Consider the following 23,463-nt stretch of genomic DNA (forward strand, 5'->3'; position numbering starts at 1 on the left):
AATATAATAATAAATATATATTATATTGTAATTATTTATATTATATTATATTATAATATAATATAGTTGTAATCTTTAACTATCCATAGTAATTTAACCTCATAATTTACCAAACACTATTACACTGATTTTAGAACCAGCACAGCTACTATAATTATAGTTTACCAAACACTCAGTTGTTTTTTATAACAGCTGCTTCTTCCTTCAGCACAGTTAAAAGTAATTTTTTCAAAATCTACAGCACTATCAAACTAAGCCAATGTACTTTAGGAAAGTAGGTTCATAGAAAGTAAAAAAAAAGTGATTGGGTGTATTTAGAACTCATTTTAAAATAATTTTATTTTTTGTATGAAAATAAAAATGAAAACGTTTTCAATCTTAGACAAAAATTATTTTTAAAAATGCGTTTGATAATTTTATCAAGAAATTATTTTCAGTATAAAAAAATTTATTAATGTCTTCCTCTCTCTACTCAAGAGAAGAAAAAACGAAAACAAAAAATAAAAAATAATTAAAAAATTATTTTTATTTTTATTTTTTAATTTTAATTATGTTAAACCTCATTTCCCTTATATTTTTCTTTTTTCTTTCTGACAAAACTTAAAAAATAAAAACAAAAATAATTCTAAAGACAGCCGTAGTTTTCCGCTTCTAAAAGTTTGTATTCAGCTTTTTTAAATGTCGTTTCTGCGTCAAACGAAATACGTCGAGTCGCTGATAAACGGCATGACGGCATGTAGTGGATTGGCTAATGGCTCCGTCTTCTCGTGAGAAGAACTGTCCGACATTTTGCTTGTGGCCACTGTCGAGACAAAACAACCATGAGTTTATCCCTCAATCTTGGCGTCGCTCCATCTCTTCATTCGTCTGCATTTCCGACTCATACTTCCAACATCAAAGTAAGTTCCTTTATCTTCCCTTCGTTCTTTCTTTATTTCTTTCTTTCCTGTTGCGTTTGTCTGGTTTTAGTCTTCTTAAGTTCGTAATTGTTCAACGGAAAAAGGTAGATAAAGCTTCCCATTTGGTAAATTCAGTTCTAACTCAACCAATTCCAACTGCCCAGAAATCCGATGGACCATTTGGAGCGAAATTGCCGAGTTTAATTGCTGCAGACAAAACACAGCTCAGGTCTCAGAGACAAGCATTGGTTGATATCTTACGTGATTGTGCCGACAAAAAGTCATCGGAAATGACGAAAGCTGTTCATGCGCTTGTGTTGAAATCCGAATACTCGGTGTCGGACTTGTTAGTCTTGTTAAATCATGTGGCACATGCCTATGCGAAATGCATGGATTTTAGCCTTGCTCGTCAAGTGTTTGATAAAATGTCGCAGAGAAATATATTCTCTTATACTGTTATGATTGTCGGGTCGACAGAGAATGGCTCGTTTTATGATGGGTTTGAGTTCTTTTGTGAGATGGTGAATCGAGGAATTTTGCTGGACAAATTTGCATATTCTGCTATTCTCCAGACGTGTATTGGTTTGGATTGTGTTGTGTTGGGTAAAATGGTGCATGCCCAGATTGTTGCAAGTGGGTTTACTTCTCAGGCTTTTGTTAGTGTATCTCTTCTTAACATGTATGCAAAGCTCGGGTTGGTAGAAGATTCATATAAGGTGTTCAAGTCCATGAGAGAACAAAATCAAGTGTCGTGGAATGCAATGATTTCGGGGTACACGTCGAATGGCCTTCATTTAGAAGCATTTAACCTTTTCCTCGACATGATGTATGAAGGAATTTCAACTAATATGTACACAATCATTAGCGTATCGAAAGCAGTTGGTCAGTTGGGTGATATTGATAAGGGGAGAGTTGTTCACCGTTATGCGTCTGATCATCATTTGGATTCCAGTGTTCGCGTGGGAACTGCTCTAATAGACATGTACTCAAAGTGTGAGTCTTTATCCGATGCAAGATCTATTTTTTATTCTAATTTTGCCAACTGTGAAGTCAATACGCCATGGAATGCATTGGTTTCAGGCTATTCGCAATGTAGGTATAGCCAAGAAGCTTTGGAGCTTTTTGTGACAATGTGCGCAAACGGTGTTCAACCAGACCTTTATACTTACTGCAGTGTGTTCAATGCAATAGCTGCTTTGAAATGTATGCGTTTTGGAAAGGGGGTTCATGGAATGGTTTTAAAATCTGAATCAGAAATTAAGACAAGTGTTTCTAATGCAATTGCTGATGCATATTCTAAATGTGGGTTGCTTGAAGATGTAAGGAAGGTTTTTGATAGCATGGAAGAGAGAGATTTAGTGTCTTGGACAACTTTGGTTACTGCTTACTCTCAATGTTCTGAGTATGAGGAAGCGCTAATCAGCTTCTCAAAAATGAGGGAAGAAGGCTTTATACCCAATCAGTATACTTTTTCTACTGTGCTTGATGCATGTGCTAGCCTTTCATCGCTTGACTATGGTCGGCTAGTCCATGGTCTTCTATGTAAGTCTAGCCTGGATGATGAGAAGTGTACAGAAAGTGCTCTAATCGACATGTATTCTAAATGTGGTTGCTTAACTGAGGCGAAAAAGGTTTTCGAAAGAATTTCTAACCCTGATACTGTTTCATGGACTGCAATAATATCAGGTTATGCTCAACATGGTCTTGTGGAAGATGCACTACATCTCTTTAGGAGAATGGAGCAGTTGTGTATGGAGGTGAATTCTGTTACCTTATTGTGCATTCTATTTGCTTGCAGCCACAGGGGTCTTGTGGAGGAAGGTCTTTATTTTTTTCGTCAAATGGAGGAATGTTATGGTCTGGTGCCAGAGATGGAACACTATGCTTGCATTGTTGATCTCTTGGGCCGTGTAGGCCGCCTTGCTGATGCCATGGAGTTTATTGAAGAGATGCCGATTGAGCCCAACGAAATGGTATGGCAGACCCTGTTGGGAGCATGTAGGGTCCATGGAAATGTTGAGTTGGGGGAGATTGCTGCTGAGAAGATTCTTGCCATTCGGCCCGAATATTCAGCTACCTATGTTCTCCTTTCCAATACATACATGGAGACGGGGAGTTATGACGATGGAATTAGCTTAAGACATATGATGAAAGACCGGGGTGTAAGAAAGGAAGCAGGATGTAGCTGGATTTCTATCAAAGGTGAAGTTCATAAATTTTATGCAGGAGATCAATTGCATCAACAAAAAGATCACATATATGCAAAGTTAGAAGAATTGAGGACAACTATCAAATCGATTGATTATGTACCTGACTTGAGTTATGAGTAAAGATCTGAATTCAAGGAGAAAATTTTTGTTACCTGATGGAAGCTGACAAAAAAGATGTGCTTTAACATGCCTAATGCCTTTCGACCAACATACTGTACTGTCTGTGAGCATAACTACTTTGAGACAGAAACCAAAACCACCACCTTTTTCATCGTGAAGAAGTTTTAACTGTTTCATAGAAGGCTGATGCTAGTGACTAAAAGTAGAGGCTTTTTTCCAAAGCAATTTAACAGAAAAAAGATATAAGGTTATTGAGCAAAGGACACGGTCTTCTGATGAGTGTAGATAGAGAGGGTCGAATCGAGGAAAAAATAACCATATTGAGGACTCCGAGCAATTTCGAAAAATGACTTGCCTTTTCATTCCCTTTTTAAGACATAAAGTAAAGCAATCCTCAACTTGTAGAAATTTAAAAAGGTCCATGAGGCAACACAGCCGTAACTTCACAGCAAAGACAACATGATGAGACACTGTACTTAGTCGAGGATCTTCAAACAAAATTCTTGTAGAATTGCATGAAGAATTGCATTGTAAAAGTCATGTTGTTTCTTTGAATTTAGATTGCATATCAACTACATAATCATCCTTATCATCTAATGAAGTTAGAGAACATGTCAATCGGTTGTACTCTGTTGATGCTCTTCAATTCGATCTTATTCGAGGTTGATTGGTAAACATGGTGCCGATGGTTTTTACGTTGCAAGTCGGTTATAATAGTTATGGTTATTGTCATTGTTCTAGAAACATGCTCTTCGTTTATTCATTACTTCAATTCCAAACATGATGCAGTTGCAACATTCAATCAAAATTGTTGTTCATTAAGAGAAGAAAATCCTGCTTTCTTGGATAACAAATTGGCCACTTGATTTATTCTTGTCTGTGGGACTAATTAAGAGTCAACAAAGTATGCCATGATTGGCAAAGACTTCTCAGCATCATTAGATTGCATGCTAAAAATGAATGCTCAACGTTCAAAAGAGTGTAAGACAATAAACATTCATTTTTCAAATGCAAAAAAAAAAAAAAAAAAAAAAAAAAAGGAGATAGAGAGATAAAAGATAAAGTTCTCCATTCACAACTAAACTTCTTTAATACTTGTCAATAAAATAAAAATTAACATTAAACAAAAACTCCTCTAATGACCTTTGGGGCTTAAGAAGAATTTGGTAGCAGAGGAAATTAAACATGCAAGTGGCCCAAAATGAAGCCTATCTCTCTGCCTTTCACGTACTAACTACAAGACGCAAACTGTTGAAAACAGCCTTCGAAACGTCTCATAGATATGGGCTTAGCAGGTATCCATCAGTGCCATTTTGTGTGGTTTTGGTTGTTTCCTCTGAAGGAATTGCTGGTTCCATAACATGTGAGTAAGGCAAAAAAAAAAAAAAAGAAAAAAAAAAGACAAATCAAACGTACAATATCTGTAATATGATCCATATAAATTTAGAGACTAATAAATATATATATATATATATATTTCTTTTTTTCTGATCGGTGTAATAGTAATCATATTATGTTTGATAGCTACAATCGTCCCCGTGACCCTAAATCTCGCATTGCATTTTGTCACGATTATTAGGGTAATTTGCTCAACACCAAGTACTCCAACAAACGTACATTTGCACCCATCACAACTCAATCTGCTGATTGTGGACAATTGCTTCCAAAGATGCATGAGTACAACAAATTTAGAACCTTTCCTTGGACGTGTAATCAAGGAGTTAAGGGCCACCGTGACGGAGCACGCGGACGAGAGGCCAGCATGTCATCATCCCCTTCTGGTGCAGCTTGGCATTCAAGGAGTAGTAATTACCTCACCAGCACATATGGGATTGAGTTTTTTCCCGAGTCTGTCATAGTACGGGAGTCTCCTTGGCACTGGGTCCGCTTTTTTTATTTTATTTTTATTAATTAAGATGTGATGTAATTAACAGAAGGGCATGTTACGTACGGGATAGATTTTCACTACTAGGGAAAAAGCCTTGATATGATTCCTGATTAGGTGGAAATTTTTGTTCAAAAAAAGGACAAAGCAAGATAGCTGTCCGAAGTATGTAAAGCTGTTTATTTGTTTGCACGGATGACACTATATTGCACAAAAGCTCAAGGCAGTTTGTACGCAATAGACGTTAGCCAGAATTCTAAGAATGACGACCTCTGGAAAGTGACCTCTTTTATTCTTCCTAGCTAGAGAGAGAGAGAGAGAGAGAGAGAGAGAGAGAGAGAGAGAGAGTTTTCCTTGCCATATGAAAGTGACTCCTTATCTCCATTCATATAGTTTTATGAATAAATGAATTCAGAAATTAAGATGAAATATTCATTCATATATACACTCTCATTATTGATTACAGTTTAGTGAGCATGTTATGTTATTCTGGTTTATATATTTATTTGAAGTGTTTGATATGTGTATTATGTATATATATCCAACCAAACTTCTGGGCGCTTTTTGTTGTTTATATTATCCTTGAAGATTCTTGAATTGCCAACTCTCTCTCTTTCTCTCTCTCTCTCTCTCTCTATGAACAACAGAGGCACCTATCACTCAACTTTATACTTTTATTGAATTTTGTTTCTGTTGTCACATTTGCATGTGAATGTACTTTCCCGAAGTGCACAGCTCACGTGAGTTTTGCTAGCAAGTCACAAGAATCATATAATGCTGCTATAGATATACAGGATAACTTATATATTAACAAAAGAACAAAAAAGGAAAAAAAAAATACAGTGACATGGACAAAATTTCTGTAAACAAACATCGATGAAAATGAGCAACTTTGATTATTGATCCCACAGTAGTAATTATAACTACTTATTGATTTTTTTTTAACTTCTTTTTTACCACAAGAATTTCACAGATTTAAGGGGTTTCAAGCAAAGTGCATTATCCCAGCTTGTCATTTTATAAGAGATTTTATATTAAAAGGGCTCATTTTTTATTTTTGTTTTTTAATGTAATGTCACGAGAAACATTTCTGAAGACATTATTTGCTTTCAATGCATTATTGGCCTTATAATATATTCCTTTTTTTGTTGTTATTTTGTTTTTTTTTTTTTTTGCCTTTTCTATTTTCGTTTTCTTTTGACACATGATTGAAAATATACAATAATTAATAATATATTTTATTGATAGACACTTACCAGCTGGTCAGCAATGCACCATCCATAACCACACCTTGTTAATATGGGATTATATGTTGAAATGAATTTAAAAAAAAAAAAAAAAGGAAATGACAGTATATACGATGTCCAGAACTACAATATGTTGTTAATATCATATTTGAGAGAGAGAGAGAGAGAGAGAGAGAGAGAGAGAGAGAGAGAGAGAGAGACATGAAAAGCATATATGTCAGAGTCCGATTATACCGTAATCATTCTTTTCTCCCTTATTCATTCTATCACCTTGAACATGTGAATAACAACAACAGAATCCATACAAGAATCTGTTTAATCAATCTCCAACTTTTTGGAAACAAATACCAAGGTTAAAAAAGAGCTTAAGCTTTCTGTGTTTGATATATAAACATGGATCCGTACGATAATCAGATATAATCATAAAATATTGTAGGTTCATTCTTAATGTATATATTTCCATGATTTCTTCCTAAATTTCTTGGTGAAATATGTAAATAAGATTTCAAAATCTGATGAAACTGATCTCGCAATAATAATAATAAAGAAAAAACCCTAATGAAACTCAATCTGTAGAGAAAATTTGCTGTATAAATTCGCGGTACCTGCAGTTATAATATATATATATATATTTTTTTTTTGTTCACTCATCAGCAATCGATCATATGAATTATTGATCTTGGAACAAAAAGTTGAGAAGATTCGGACTGAAATGAGCCAAATACAAATTAATCTCATTCTCTTTCACGTTGAAATATGTATTGATCAAACAAAATTTTAATAGGAGTGTCAAGACAAATTGCTTATCTGTTAAATTTGTATTTTTCCCACTTTTTTCCCACTATTATCATATTAGATAAGCATCCAGTCGCGCTCATTTGACAAATTTGCTGCAGTATCATTGTCAAATTTTGAATCATACCATAAATTAGCATATTTACATGTGTGCTGTCCATATTTTCTCAAGTTAATTATTTAAAAAAAAACCAAATCTGATTATTAATTATAATTACTTTATAGAATTATGAACAAATAAAAATAAAACACCAAGAACCTCCTATCTTTATGGAGGACTTTTTCCCAGGATCATGTAATGACGGTGTTTTTCTAAACCAGGTTTCTAGTTCCATGTGCTTTAGTACTAGTTACTACTTTTACTTCATATGGACCACAGCCATCTATTGGTACTAGGAAATAATAGAAAGGCATTCCTAGTAAATATTGTTTTTGTTGTAAATATTATTTTTTTTTCAATTGAGTTTTCATTGTTACTATTTTTGTTGGTGTAAAATTTTCTCTAACACTAAAGAGAACACCGTTGAATTTGTAATCCTGATCAAACGGATGTTTTGACCGTGGAACGTTGTAGAAACTCTCTTCCACTGTTACTGACTACTTAAGCATCGGAGTCTTATTAGTATATACCCTACAATTTGCATTTTAATTATTTGTACAATGTTCTTATTAGTAATATCAATGTGTTCTTATCACGTTTTTATTATTATTATTATTATTATTATTATTATTACTGTTCGTTTGATTCAGATTACAAATGCAAGAACATACTAGTAGCATAGGACGGAATTAGTGCCAACAATCATGCTCTTTTTTTTTCCAATTAATTAAATATAAAGTATAACAGAACTCATTTCCGTAGTTAGAAACAAAAGGTTAAGATATGGACAGGCAGAATTAATACAGAGTTCTTGAATTATCTGATCACAATTGAGGTTCCGTTCATTTTACCGATTCGAATTTTGTTATAATTTAAAATTCTCAGAAACAATCACATTTACCTTTTTTCTACTTACATAAAATTACATCTCAACTCGAATCAACGAACTAAACGGACCCTGAGTTCTTGAATTATTTGATCACATTGTAACATAGTCTATGCCTCATACATGCACCGATTATTCCTCATCAATTGATAATTAAAGACCTGACTATAACAAAAAAATACAAATTAGTATGATAGTGTTTGAAGGAAAGGAAAAAAGAGAGAATATACAAAATATATATAAAAGAGCAATTTGTACTTTAAAAGAAAAGAAGAAGAAGAAAATTCACTGTGAATTAAAAAAAAAAAAAAACCTAGCTAGCTAATAATAACCCTAGAATCTATAAAACTCTAGGAATTGCAACGATTAACTTTACGGAAGGCAAGAGACAAGGTTGGAGCAGGGTATATGTATGGAGAGTATTGTTTGGTTGTAATGATTAATGGCACACATGTGAATAGGGGGTGAGTACGTGATTTGTCCTTTGTAAGCAATAAGGAGCTGCTCCAAACTTGCTTATATGTATTTATCGCAACAGTACTGTGTCTCTGCTATGTGATATATTTGTCTGATATACTCTCCTCACATAACATATATATATATATATATAAACACGTATATATATATATATCTAATATGACTTCTCGTGATCAATAAGCAGAGATTGGAAATTAATATATATGTATATATATATATATAGCACTGAATTCTTCCAATATATAACATGATATGTACAATAGTACCCCATGCGTGCGGTAAAAAGGGAATAGTCAATGTGCAGAATACATGCTTATTAGTTATTATACTACATATATATTAGCATTAAATGGATTGGTAGCATTCAAGCGTAATCATTAGATTCTAGAAATAAATTGGTATACTAAATAATGTTGTGCCTAAGTTAAAGTTAGCTAGCTATGCGCTTTTATTAGTGAAGTTGGATATCTCTTTTACAAATATTGTTATACATGAGAATACATCATCATCATGATTCATGAGTTTCTTTCTGATTATTAATAAACTGTACATGCCTGCTGTCCTGATAATCGTGCATGCAAATTAACTTTGTTCTTGCATGGGATATATATATATATGTATAGATATATATATATATAAGAAAAAAAATGAAAATAGTAATAGTAAATGCAATTTGTCATTAGATATGGGAGAAGCGATTGAGATTTGAGAAGCTAGCTAGCAAGGTTAAAAAGGCACGTGTGGAGAGAGAGAGAGGGAGAGAAGACAAGAGAGTGACGGCTGGTGAGAGAGAAGAAGCTTGGAAGTAATAAGACGTGTGTGTGTGTGTGTGAGTGAGTGAGAGAAAGAGAGAGAGAGTAGCCTAAGAAAGCCCCCGTGAGGAGTGTTTGGAGGCATTCCAAAATCACAACTAAACATCCTTTTGTTTCTTCTCTTCGCTTCTTTCGATGGCTTATTTTCACGCCCTTCACTCTCCAATATCACGAGCTCATGATTCCACTTTCTCTCCCCGAGCCCCCTCTAGCTGCTTATTTCCATTTTACTAATGTACATTTCCGCTTTTACCCTTGTATATAATAACAAATATATACATATATATATATATATATACATGCATTTTCATCAGTAGCGAAAAGAAAATATATGCATTTTAATTTTTCTATATTTATGATTACCATCCATTTTTAATGCAGGATCAAAGCTATTCTCAAGTGGAGAATCAAGATATGATTGTTTATATCTTTTGACGTACAAATAATACGTCAAAAGATAACTATTTGCAGGCCACACCGATCATGTACTTGTTGTATTATAGACACACACAACACTAAAGAGTAGAACATCAGTGAAATTAAACAAACTTTACACCTAAATTTATTAATAAAAGAAAAGAAAACTAGCTAATAACTTGTCTATACTCAAAAACTAATAAAAGGCATGATCAAAATTATAAATTTTCTAAAACTAACAAAAACTATAAGTACTACAAATTAAAGGACAAGTAAGTTTATGTTGATTTATCTATTTTTCTTTCTCCCCTTTCCCATAAGCATTAATAATAAACCTTAAAATTATATATGCGATTAGATTGTGCTTTCCCCCTAGCTAAAAGAATAATATTCGGAAATTTGATTAGTTTTTCATTCAAGTTTGATGCTTTAGAGATGACTTACATGCATATTCACATATAGATATCAAATTTTAATGCTAAACTCTTCAAACTTAACTTTTCGGAATCAAGGGTTTTCTTGATATATATAATACCAGGCTTTCTCAAATTTAGTGTAGTCACTTTATTCTAACAGATGAAATTCCTAAACTGAATATGTTTAGAGTGCGATCGATATATGCTCATGCCATATGTGATTTGTACAAAATATGTATACTTTCTATTTCATATTGATAACTTGTTCACTTTTTGAGACCATTAATTTGTAGTAATTGTAGGATGATATACATATATGTATGTATACACACGTGCATATACTAATAAAGGTTTGGAAAGATGTGGAGAGAAGCTAGCCAATGCGATCATGATAGATAGTCCTTCTAAATATACATCAATTGGTGTCATATTATCAACGATAAGCTTTTATATTTGGTTGCCGTGTTGCTTCCTTGGATATATACAAGCCTTATTTAGTCCATAAATATAAAATTAAGAGCGGTACTGTTTAGGATTAATTAAAAAATCTTCTTTAACTTTTTTTTTTGAAATCTTTCATCAAATCTAATGGCATAATTAATAATCTTCTTTAATTAAAAAATATTTCATCAAATCTAATGGCATAATTAATAATCATTCAATAAACTGATTAGTTTTGTTGCTGGTCTTTAAATTTTCACTTAAGCATTTGAAGAAAAATTGTAAAAATGAGAGACGGGAAACTTTTAGCAAGTAATGAAATACTCTTGGTCTTAAAGTTTGACTAAAACGATATTTTAGTTTAGGACAGATTGACCATAGCATATATTAATCATGTGAATAATGAATTGGTGAAGCTAATTGATAATTGGTAAAAAGATGTGACGGCTCAACTCTATAAGGAAGAGGTTCATGCTCGAATTATTAGAAAAAATTTAAATTGCGCAGATAAAACTAGATTGGATCAGGTACTCTTTTCTCTCCGCTTTGTTCATTTTTTCCACTAGGTTTTGCTGGAAGAGGATTTTAACAAGATCTCTCTTAATTTTTTGATTAAGAGAGTACATCCTTTCTAATTCCCATTATTAATGTTGTCGTTTGCCTTTGTGTAGCATTTGTTTCTTGGCCATCTTGGTTATTTTCTTGTTTTGTTAGCCTTTGTAGCTGGATTCTGATTTCTTTATTTTATGTATTTTTTATAAATAAATTAGAGTAAAGGGTTTTGTTAAAGTATAAAACTATTGTTGGCCCACCTCTTAACAGCTTAAACTTTTAGGATGGATTGGTAAACTAATATGGTATCAGAGCGGGAGGTCCTGAGTTCAAACCCTCGTAATTGCATTCTTTATTCTCATTTAAATTGTCATCATGTGTTGTGTTTTTAATATATCTTGGGCTTAAATATTCACGTGTTAACACCTCCTAACAGCTTAAGCTTTTGGAATGGATTAGTAAACTAACCTGTTTGATATCAGTAGGTTTTATTTCTTATTTTGTAATTATCTCTTGAGACTTGAACTCATGACTCAATTTATTAAAAATAACTTGCACATCCACTAAACTCCACTTGAGTTAGCCTCAATTGAAAAATTTGAGAAGAGTCGAGTTGATTAGTGGATGCTAACTTAGTTGAGATATGCTAAAGTTTTCTCATATCAGTACTTATGCCTCTCTTTATGTATAAAAAATCATGTAAATAATGAATGGTGGCATAATATTATGCTTAAAGTTACAGTTTGGAAATATGAATTTTTTATATTTCTTTTCTTTACTTCTCTTTTTTTTAAAAATGGAAAATATTGCATTAGAGTTTAATACAATATTTTTTATTTTTATTTTTTTGTAAAAATCACCATAAGGGTATTTTGGGTAGTACAGATAGTTTCAATAATAATAGAATTTTGTTGTGAAGAAACTGAGGCAGTCATGTGGGAAGCAAACAGGAGATCACATAGATTTGAGAGCTCATCCCCTCTTATAAACAGCTTCAGATCAGCTTTGCAGGGGTGTAAGGAAGAGAAAGAAAGCTCAATAGGTAGAAAAGAAGGAAGCTCAAAAGATAGAGCGATAGAGAGAGAAAGAGAGGAGAGAGAGAGAGAGAGAGAGAGAGAGAGAGAGAGAGAGAGAGGGATAAGAATCAATGGTTTCTAGGGAGCACAAGAGAGCAGCTCTGCATGAGAAGCTGCATCTTCTTCGTTCTATTACTAACTCTCATGCTGTAATTCCCCTTCATTCCTGAGGCCTTTGTTTCCATTGGCTTAATTTTCTTAACTTCTCTCATTGATTGAATTAACACACATACATATATTTTCTTAACTTCTCTCATTTATATATTTTGTGGCTCAAATAAATCTTGTCTCTCAATTTTGTTTTCTGATCTGGAGACCATTTAGCAGTATTTTCTTTTGGATCAATTTGTTTCCCCAACTAATATTAAGAATTATATATATATATATATATCTGCGCCTTCTTCTTTGTGTTTTCCAGTCTTCCAGGCTCTCTCTTTAATTCTAAACGATAATACTCTCTCTTCCTCAGGGTCTTGAAATTCTCAAAATGATGTCACAATCAAAAGAAAATTTATATGGTGAAAGTGTCCTTAATTAATTAGTTTGTTACGGCACAATTTATGCTAATTATTGTCACGTCTAAACATTAGCTAGAGTAAGAGGTAATGTTGTGCTCAATTATATATAACGAGAATACGGATTTTATTTTTGTGTGTGTATTACGCATATTTATATTTATCAAGCTACCTCTCATAACATGATCAACTTTTTTAATTATCTCGATTTGGAATATGTTATAAATACTCAATGCAATACTGGTTTATCCGAGATCTATATATGCAATATTAATATTTATGTTTATTATGTCGTGTGGCAGCTAAACGAAACCTCAATCATAGTAGACGCATCAAAGTATATTGAAGACCTAAAACAAAAGGTAGAAAGACTGAATCGAGGCATAACAAGTGGGCGAACTTCCAGCGACGAAAATGCGATTCCTGCGGTACTAATTTATATTAATTCATATTATGTTATCTATATATATATATGTATATTCTACGTATTAATTTTCTTTTCCATCTCAAAATTCTACTTCGATAAATATTAGCCACATTTCATTTCTCTTACTAACTTATAGTTTCCTATTTGGCCTAGCTAGCTAGCTAGTACTTGAAATTTATTTGACTGATCATTGAGAGTTCTATAACTTTGATGTTGTTCAGCAACCTAGAAAAGGGGTTTCTGATAAATGTTTTCTCCGAAAAGAGTTGCCAAGGTTTGCTTGTCTCAGTATTGGAAGCTTTTGAAGAGCTGGGCCTTAGCGTATTGGAAGCTAGGGTTTCCTGTTCAGACAGTTTCCAATTACAGGCAATTGGAGGAGAAGTAAGCCTATATTCACTTTATTTGATAGTAACCATCGATGAAAACGCATCTGTTAAAAAATCGTCTATATATATTTATGGCTACTAAACATGCATATGTAAATTATTGTAATTTTTTTCAAGCATGGTCTTCTTTTTTCCCTTTTTTACTTTAACTAACATAATATATATATGTATATATATAATATCAAAATTTATGTAATTAATTATCTTTCTAATTCTGTTCTTAATTTTGTAGAATGAAGAACAAGGTGAGAGTATGGACGCTCAAGCTGTGAAACAAGCGGTTGAGATGTCTATTAAGAGTTGGAGTGAAACCACCGATCAAGCATGATTAATATGTCCCTCATGGTACAAGTACTGTTATATAGCTCTGCTAATTACCAGTTTCTTTCAGTTTTCCTTTTCTGTTTGTAGGTCCATCGGCAATGTTATTTTTTCTTTTTCCTAAAATTTTTTTTCCTTCTTGGCCTGGAAAAGTAAGTTGGCATTTTTCCTAGACAAGTCATGAGTTCACAATGTGGTTATAAATGACCAGGAATTATCCCTTCTTAATTAATTATAAATTGTTTCGCATATATGGATTAAGATCACGAGTTATTAATATTTCCAAACTCGAAAGTAGTACTGGTATACACAAAAAGCCACCAACAATCCATTCAATAATTTTACAAAATTATTAAGCAATGACTGAATAGTACATTTTATTTTTATTTTTCATTTTTATTGAGGAATGATTCCTATATATATATATATATATATATGTCAATACTGTTTATTATGATCTTATCCGGATGGCAAACCGTCTGAGAAAATTTATCGTCGTGTGTAGGGACTCGATAGGCTATATAATTGACACTTCAGAGAAGTACACAAGTACTACTTTCCTTGAGAAGCTCAATCTAATGTTTTTATTTTCATAAGTTCAATTAAAAGAACTAATTTCAAGCTGGCCAGATATTTTATAATCCTATCTGTAGGTATATAATAATAATTGGTTTGGTACTCGTACATATAACATATACAAAATGTCTCTCGCTAAGTACTTTATTTCATTGGTTTGGATTAATTTCGACATTTCTCCAATCTCCTTTTTCACGTACTGGACGTACGATACATATAGCTGTCTATGCCTTACTGCTTATTTATCTTACTAACTAAACATACATAACACTTACTGACCTATATATGTACACGCACATATATAGCTAACAATAGTTTAGATAGTTACAATATTATTCATGACCTATATTAATGTTGAAATTCACATACTTGCATTATATATATATATATATATATACACAAGTCATGAAAAACAAACAAACGAATGATGATCGGCTAACTATGGACATGTAACAATGGTACTTTTAAAGACCTATCTTGTTTATGATTTAGCCAGCTTGGGAAAAATAATTAATACCAAAAAAAAAGAGGAGGAATTTTGATTTCTTCGACGTTATATGACTGCTGGTGATTTATAACAAATGTCTTGTGAGTATCTAAAATGATCGTGAAAATATTTAATTTTTCTATTAAAAAAAAAAGTAATCATTTTGTAAATACCCGCCAAGTGCAAAGGTTTTCAAATATATGTAAGTGTCGTTTTTGGAACTAAAATTTCCGCATCCCAAAATTTTATAATCAGATAAAATAATGATTATAATAGCATACTTCCACAAAATGCTCTATTAATCGGAGAACTGTTAAATACAAAGAAAAAAAAATTGTTGTAGTAGTATAAGAGTAAGACACATCTGTACTTTTCCCTTCAAGTCTCTCAAGATTAAAAAAAAAAAAAAAAAAAAGATTCTTGATCACATAATTTTTTTTTTTTATTTTCACTTTTTGAAAGGTCCCATATACTGAATTGTACTGTATGTTATATCAAAAAAGAATTACATAAAGCAGACTTTTTAACTGTTAAAGTTTATTTTGAGGTAGGGTTGTGTACCCAGCTAATTAATGGTGTGTTAATGGTACACGAATAATGTCTATAAGTGACGATACTTGTGTGTGTGTGTGAGTTTCCTATGAAAATGAATGCTAAAGCTTTAAATTGTGTAACACCATGAGCAAGCACCTTTGTTTAGCCATGTTCGATATAATGTGATTTTATAGTTAGTAAAGACATTAATGCATTATATTACTTGATAGAGCTAAACTGTATTTCTATTTTAAGAATACGCTTGGTTGCATGTGCAATAATGCCCATAAGATTATACATTCCCCCACTATATTTTTTTTTTATATTTTTTTTATATTGCATATAATATATATTGTTCTGAAATCAGCAGTCCCACCCCTGAATGATTTACTAAGTAATTAACTATAATTTTGTTGTTCTCATCTGATATGCCTGCAAGCTGGTCCAATACGAGAATCTAATTAAAATTTCTTAAGAACCTTTTAGCTTTTGTGTGGATTAAGAAGGAAAAAAATATTAAGAATATTATATTGTACATGTATATAGATATAATATTTGTTTTGAAGGAAATATATGTAGGTAATTATATACTTTTATATATACATGAATAGTAATAATATGAAGTTTGATTATAAATGCCTTTGATGAGGGAACAACTCCACGAAACATGGATCCTATATACAAATTAAAGCGAATCTTGTATTCATTTAATCAAAGACTTAAACAAATTACGGTCGTTAAGTCCCAATAATGCACGCATATAGACTTTAATAAGAAGCATCATAGTTACTCTTAGGTGCCAAAACTGTGTGTCAATAAATTATATAATCACGTGTTTATTCATCAGGCAACACTAAATTTTCCTGTCGGAGGCATATCTGAAAACTACATACAATTAGTACTCTGTGATTTAGAAATATATATGTGGCAAAACACGGTAAACACCTAGAGTGAATTTTTTATTATTATTAAGGGCAATTGACATGTCAGGAGCATAAAAGTGATTAGTTAATTACATGAGTGGTCATTTATATCTGGCTTTTTTTTATAAACACCCCCCTAATTTTTCAAATTTAACAATATGATCCTTATTCTTTTTTTTTGACAATTGACCCATTTGACTTTTAAATCTTTATAATTAATGTCCAATAAAGAACGACACCTATTTTTTTGATGATTCTAATCACGTGATCACACATGAGCATTTATTGAAGGTAATGTAGGTCATTTCTCACTCTAGTTGTTCGTTTACATTGATTTCATTCATTTAATCTATACGAATATAATCAGTTATGATAAATAACTTTTATTTTCTAAGAGTCATTATCCGCAACAGACATTCTAAGAGTGAGAATTGACCTTTATTGCCCTTAATAGACATTCACATGAGCCTCACATGATCAAAAAGGTCAAAAAAGGAAATGTCATTTTTATTGGACCTTAATTGTGTTTTTAAGTTGAAAGAGTCAATTGTTAAGAAAAAGATAAGGATCAAATTGACAAAGTCAAAAAGTTGAGGGGGTATTTATACAAAAAAACCTTTGTTACAATATAATATTGTGGATGAACTTTGTTATAAAAATAAATAAACCTGATCATTCGTGTGCTCAGTTAATTACTAGTCAAAAATACGCGCGAAACACTCATTTAAAACAACGATTATACAAACTACCGGAGAAGAAAAAACAAGGAAGGAAAAAAAAGATAAAAGTGGGAAAAAAGAATATCTGAAGTAAAAGACATAGAAACGAAAGACCAAAAAAAAAAAAATTAAGAAAAAAATTTGTGCGAAATGTTTTACAACTAAAGTTGTAATTTATGAGAATCATAAGTAAAAGATGTGTATTTAAGGGGTTTTTTGAGAATAAATTAATTTAACAGGTTAGTCAAGAGATAAATTCACGTAAATTCTAAATTTATGAAATTTGACCATGAGAAAATTTTAGTAAATTTCAAATTTATACCTATTTATTAGATCATCACAAAATTATGTTATTTTTTTATATCCTAAAAAATGAAGGTTTTTTTAATGTCTTTTTAAATATGTCATTTGAAAGTAGGGTTGTTAAAAAAATGTGTAAATATCCATTTAATCAATCCAATTCAATTCGTAAAATGCGGACAATCAATTAAATATGGATTATCGTAAAAAATGAGGGTTTTTTTCATCTCTTTTTAAATGTCACTTGAAAGTAAGGTTGTTAAAAAACTGTGTAAATATCCAGTTAACCAATCCAATTCAATTCGTAAAATGTGGATAATCAATTAAATATGGATTAGATTGGATGATACTTTCTCAAATCCACACTTAAGTTGATAAAGTGCAGATTAAGAAAAGGTAATCGATCAAAACCGATCCACTATAGGTGTGTATATATATAAATTATATATTTTTTTTATATTTTCAGATGTCATATGGTTTGTGCATAAAATAGAAATAGGTTAATGTTAACTTCTTCTTTTTGTCTCGTTGGTTTCTATTCCATGTTGTCTTGCTGGAAATGTTACTTTTTTCTGGATTTTTTTGGTTAAGCTTTTTTAGATTTTTTTTTGTTTCTTTAGCTGAAGGGAAGCTTTTTAGATTTCTATTGATCTAATGTGTTTGACGTTTGATTTTTTGAACTACGTATGATTGACTTTTTAACTAATGTAAAATAAAATGATTGAGATCATTATAAAACTAGTTTGATTCTATGAGTTTTTATATGAATACCCCAATTAAAAAGAAGAGTGCAAGAGAGAATGAATTACTATTGCGCGCGTACGACTTAATTGCCTGAGAGGCCCATTATCTTGACGAATAAGGCCTTTTAGACAGATAGAATACTAGTCAAGTTCAAATGTATTGCAAATAATTTAGAGAAATAGCAGAGAATAGACCAATATTAAAAGCTTAAAAAAGTATACATGTTAATTTTTAATTATAAAATTTAATAGGCCATAATTTTTTAATTTCCAAATTTACCCTTTCTTTTTTTTTCTTTCATTTTTCTTTTGATCCTCTCGATCTCTCTCTCTGTCTTAGCTGTACACGCAGCTCTCTCTCTCTAGCTTCACTTCTTTCATTTTTCTTTTGATCCTCTCGATCTCTCTCTCTCTGTCTTAGCTGTACACGCAGCTCTCTCTCTCTAGCTTCACGCATCTTTTCACCGGCGATGATCCGTCAGTCGGTCGGCCGTTCTCTTTCCTTCTCCGGTCATTTTTGAGCAGCTATTCTGGTGATTTTTACCGAACAACAGGTTTGTCTCTCTTAGTTGTACACGCAGCTCTCTCTCTCTAGCTTAACGCAGCTTTTCACTGGCGTTGATCCATCGGTCGGTTGTTCGTTCTCTTTCTCGTTGGATTTGCTCTTCTCCGGTCGTCTTTGAGCAGCTGTTCCGGTTATTTTTACCGAACAACAGCCTTGTGTATTCTTGGTTTCTAGTTTGGTTTCTAGTTTTATTTTTGTTGTATTTTTGTTTTCATTTTTTAGATTATTTCGGTTTTGTTCTCTCTCTTTGTCCGTTAATCCTGTGTTTTTTGTTTCTAGTTTTTTATTTTTTATTTTTTGTTGTTGTAATTTATTGATTTTTGTAGGCATACAATCTGTTTCAGTCATTGACAGTTTTTTTTATAACTTGTCCGGTTATGGGACATATTTTGACAAGTTATTGTTCATAATTGACAGTTTTTTTACATAACTTATTCAGTTATGCATTTTAATGTGACAGTGTTCCTGCAATATGTTTGTAGGCATGCAATCTGTTTCAGTCATTGTTGCTTATAAGGAAAAATGGAGTCTAGAAAACCAATATACAAATTTTAGTTTTCAATCAGTTTTTATTCCGGAGGATGCTTCTTTGAAGTTTTTACAGGAGTGTTTATGTGAGGAGCTGCATCTTGAGTTGATTGGTTTTAATGCTGGTGTTCATTCTTTATTACTTTTTGTGGGAAAGAACTTGAAGGACCCAATTGAAATGGTTTCGGAGCTAAAGAGGGATGATGATGTTAAGTTGTTTTTAAACTTGGTTCAACACAGTAAGGAAGCTCTTGGATACCCGTTGGTAATAGATTTTGTTAGTAGCTCCATTAGTGTAGCGGGATCTACTTCTTCTTCATGTTGTTTTATGAGTTCAAGAGATGAGGCGTCTTCTTCTAATGTTGATGGTTCTGTTTGTCACTTTGAAGATGATATTGATATTGTGATGAATAATATTTTGATTGAAGATTTGGATATTTCAAAGCTGCCTATGTCTTTTGATGTGAATGTAGGCAATCAATTCATGAGCAAGTCAGTTCTCAAGAAACTCATGCATGTAATTGCTATTAGGAGGCATTTTGAGTTTAAATCTTAAAGCTCTAATATTTCATTTTATGTTTTGGTTTGTAAGAATAAGAATTGTACTTGGAAGATGCGTGCTGCTAAGGTTTCAAATGGTAATGTTTGGGCAGTGAAGAAGTATGTTAAGGAACATACTTGTTCACTTAATGTTGTTAGTGCTGAGCATCGTCAAGCAAATAGTCGTGTTGTTTCAGAGTTTTTAAAGGGCGATTTTAGCATTGGGCTTGCGGATCGTTTGCGCTCTAATGATTTGAGATCTATAATGCATGGTAAGCATGGTGTCGAGATTAGTTACTACAAAGTACGAATGGCTCGCCGATACGCGTTAGCATTAATGAGAGAAAGTGCAGTGGAGTCGTATGCTTCCATTCCTTTTTTGTGCAATGTTTTCAAGGAGAAAAATCCATGTCATTTTTTATGTGTTATGCTTATGCTTTTATTTATCTTAACGTTTTGAAGGAGAAAAATCCAGGTTAGGGTACCTTAACTTGACAGGTTATAATCCATAACTTGTCATGTTATCGGATAAGTTGACAAGTTTTTGTTAAAATTTGTCCGGTTATGGAGCATAACTTGACAGGTTATGATTCATAATTGACAGTTTTTTTTTGCATAACTTGTCCGGTTGTGCACAATAACTTAATTAATTTTTTTTAGATATTAGAATGTATAAATAGTTATTGTATTTTGGTGCCGTGTATAAATAGTTATTTTTAATGTTTTTGTTTTGGTTTTTTCTTTGTAGGGTCGGTGACTTCTTATGAGCTTGACAATGATGGGCGGTTCAAGTATTTTTTTTTGTGCTTGGGGGCTTCTATTAATGGTTGGCACCATTGTAAGCCTGTGATCTCAGTTGATGGCACATTTTTGAAGAATGAGTTTTCTGGGACCTTGCTTCTCTCTGCAGTTTTAGATGCTGATAATCGTATTTTTCCGCTTGGTTTTGCAATTGTTGATTCAGAAACGACTCCTCGTGTGAATGGTTTTTTTGAAAGGCTTAAGGAGGCTATCGGAACTCGCGAAGAACTTGTTATTGTTTCTGATTGAAAGAGTAGTATCCCTAAAGCAGTTGAGAAGGTTTTTCAGGATGCATCTCATGGATTTTGTATGCAGTATTTACTTAGAAATTTGAATTCAAATTTTAAAGGTGTGCATGTGGATGCTATATTCTATCGTTGTGCCAAGGCATACTGTAAGGAAGACTTTGGTTACTTCATGCGTCAATTGGAGGCAATGTGACCAGCTATTCGAATCTATTTGCTGCAAGTAGGGGTTGAAAAGTGGGCACGTGCTCACTTTGAGAGGAAGAGATATGATGTCATGACGACTAATATCTCTGAGTCGTTGAATAATGTCTTAGTGAATGTTAGGGAGTATCCTATTGAAGCTTTAATTGAGCATTTCAAATCCCTCTTGCAAAGATGGTTTTATGAACGTCGAAATAAGGCGGATCAGACTTTTACATACTTGACTAACACATGCAAATAAATGCCTTCGTGATAGGGAAAAGATTGCACGTTACTTATCTGTAAGTTGCTTTTGTTTCAAGTATCAAATGAGTCTATGAATGGAGTATAACCGAATTCTCCCTCATATTCTCCTAGCTCTGCAGATACTTCTTTTTCTCTGTCCTCCTGTTCATTGAGGTACAAATTAGTATATCATTAAGGAAACATTGCAACAGCAAATTCAACATCAATTTGCGTTGTTTCATTACCTCAGAAGCTGGATTGTTTTGTATTTTTTTGAGAAACAAAAGCACATCTTGTTGAATGGTTCTCATAATGTCCATAGAATTCACAACCATTGCCTTTATTTCTTTCAGATCCTATTTCATGGATACCTGGTTGGCTTCAAAATCTTTTACTTTGTTAAGCAGATTACTTAAATCAATTTCCATCTTGTCCAGTTTTGTTGATGCAACTGGTGACATTTCTTTTTCAACTTCATCATGATCTATTTCTCTCAAAATGACCACCATAACTTGACAGTGAAATAAAAAGTCATTTCAGATTCAATAATGACATAACTCAACAGGTTATTATCATAACTTGATCATAACTTGTTTTTTGAAGTTGTGTCGAGTTATGGATAGAGCATTACTATACGATATGTTCTAATTTCAGGAAAACAAAAAGTAACGAGCTTCTATTCATTCAAGTGTCAACCTAAAACATAACCTGAATTAGTGGGTTTCCAGTTAGTGATGAACGGATTTACCTTGTTCTTTTGTTAATTTCCGTCGTCTATGGTCCGTCTTCGATTTCTCGACTAACGACACTGGCAAGGTTTTCTAAGAGTGGCGGATGGAAGAGAGAGGAACGGTGGTAGACAAGAATCTGAGATTGGTGGAGGGATGAGAGAAAGAGGGAGATGCAGAGGGAAGAGAGACATATCGCATTTTAGTAGGGAAGAGAAAGTGATCGTGGGAGAGCGGCGGAGGGAAGAAACAGTTCACTAGAGAGCGCCGGAGGGAAGAGAGAGAGAGAGCGGAGGTCGGTGAGAGAGAGAGGTGTTAGGGTTTTTTTGATTGAAAAGGGTATTTTTGAAATTTTATGTGTAGATAAATCTGAATATATCCTAATTTAGCCTATTTATTAACTTATATAGATTAATAGCCTATTAATTTTTATTAATCACATGTCTTGGCCTATATCCCTCTTTCTCCCAATAATTTATACCTGTTTGGTTCACCTATTCGAATCAAAAGCCTAGTTTGGATAGGAAACGCAGTTCAAGTAGGCGTTTCAGAAGGAAAATTTGGAAGGTGTTCAGATTAGAAAAATTCAAACCTCTAATTCAGGATTTATGTCCTCCATTCAATTTACACCTTTTTTTTTTAGATGTACAATTCACACCTTTTGAATCAGTATTCAATAGTAACAAGTCCTTCCATTCCTTCTTAGTAGTTATTCACATTGACTTAGCGATTAATCATTAATTAATTTAAGTTTATCACTAATTAACTCGATGATATTTCATTATTCTTTTTAAAACAATGATTTTTTATTATTAATTAATACCAATTAATAGTTAATCCAAATAAATTAGTAATTAATTAATTTTAATCAACAAATTACATATTTATTTAATGATGAATCATTAGTAAAGTATAATAATAAATCAGTCAATCATTGATTAATCGTCAATCAATTACTGATTGACTACTGAAGAAAACGATCATTTTGTTAAAATAAAAAAAATCCAGTCATTAATTTAAAAAATAAAAAAGTGTTTATTATTGATTAAAAAATAGCCATTTACCTGATTTTCCCTAATAATTACTATGGTAAATTTTCTTTTACTTTTAAAACGTTTAAACTCTAACTCCTATGATTTTTTCATAATTTTTATATGAATATATTCGGAGTCCGAACCAACGGGGCGGGTTTCACTTGTAAGAATCTGAAAAAAATTCCCCCTTTTCATTCCCAAATTCAAAATCCCTAATCCCAATAACTCCTCCAATCATAGTAGAGGCTGGCGGAGCTCCAGCACCACCTCTAGGCGCGTCACTGAGCTCCCGGTCATAAAATTTTATCTTGCGGCTCGTTTCGTCGTGG

At 32.5% G+C, this 23,463-nt stretch overlaps 2 protein-coding genes across 3 annotated transcripts; both read left to right on the forward strand.

The window, feature by feature from the left end:
• The first annotated feature begins 700 nt into the window (after window positions 1-700).
• On the forward strand, window positions 701-3,241 carry LOC21395516 (pentatricopeptide repeat-containing protein At2g33680). 2 transcript variants are annotated; one of them, XM_024162566.1, is made up of 2 exons: window positions 701-899; window positions 1,035-3,241. In XM_024162566.1, exons 1-2 carry the CDS (start codon window positions 752-754, stop codon window positions 3,227-3,229), a joined length of 2,343 nt encoding a protein of 780 aa, XP_024018334.1. In that variant the 5' UTR covers window positions 701-751; the 3' UTR covers window positions 3,230-3,241. The 2 variants fall into 2 exon arrangements, with proteins under 2 accessions (XP_024018334.1, XP_024018340.1); XM_024162572.1 differs by having other exon boundaries at window positions 748-899; window positions 1,064-3,241.
• A 9,070-nt stretch (window positions 3,242-12,311) lies between these two features.
• LOC21395517 lies at window positions 12,312-14,077 on the forward strand. Its single transcript, XM_024162639.1, has 4 exons — window positions 12,312-12,482; window positions 13,151-13,276; window positions 13,471-13,656; window positions 13,894-14,077. The coding sequence occupies exons 1-4, from the start codon at window positions 12,405-12,407 to the stop codon at window positions 13,987-13,989; spliced, it is 486 nt and encodes a 161-aa protein (XP_024018407.1). The 5' UTR covers window positions 12,312-12,404; the 3' UTR covers window positions 13,990-14,077.
• Window positions 14,078-23,463: the final 9,386 nt, after the last annotated feature.

Source organism: Morus notabilis, unplaced genomic scaffold (assembly GCF_000414095.1).
Source record: "Morus notabilis unplaced genomic scaffold, ASM41409v2 Scaffold65, whole genome shotgun sequence".
Lineage (NCBI taxonomy): Eukaryota > Viridiplantae > Streptophyta > Magnoliopsida > Rosales > Moraceae > Morus > Morus notabilis.

Coding starts and splice junctions, on each gene's coding strand:
- LOC21395516 (XM_024162566.1), top strand. CDS start 752: ATGGCTCCGTCTTCTCGTGAGAAGAACTGTCCGACATTTTGCTTGTGG. Junction 900..1,034: donor CTCATACTTCCAACATCAAA/GTAAGTTCCTTT, acceptor TGGTAAATTCAG/TTCTAACTCAACCAATTCCA.
- LOC21395517 (XM_024162639.1), top strand. CDS start 12,405: ATGGTTTCTAGGGAGCACAAGAGAGCAGCTCTGCATGAGAAGCTGCAT. Junction 12,483..13,150: donor CTATTACTAACTCTCATGCT/GTAATTCCCCTT, acceptor GTCGTGTGGCAG/CTAAACGAAACCTCAATCAT. Junction 13,657..13,893: donor TACAGGCAATTGGAGGAGAA/GTAAGCCTATAT, acceptor TTAATTTTGTAG/AATGAAGAACAAGGTGAGAG.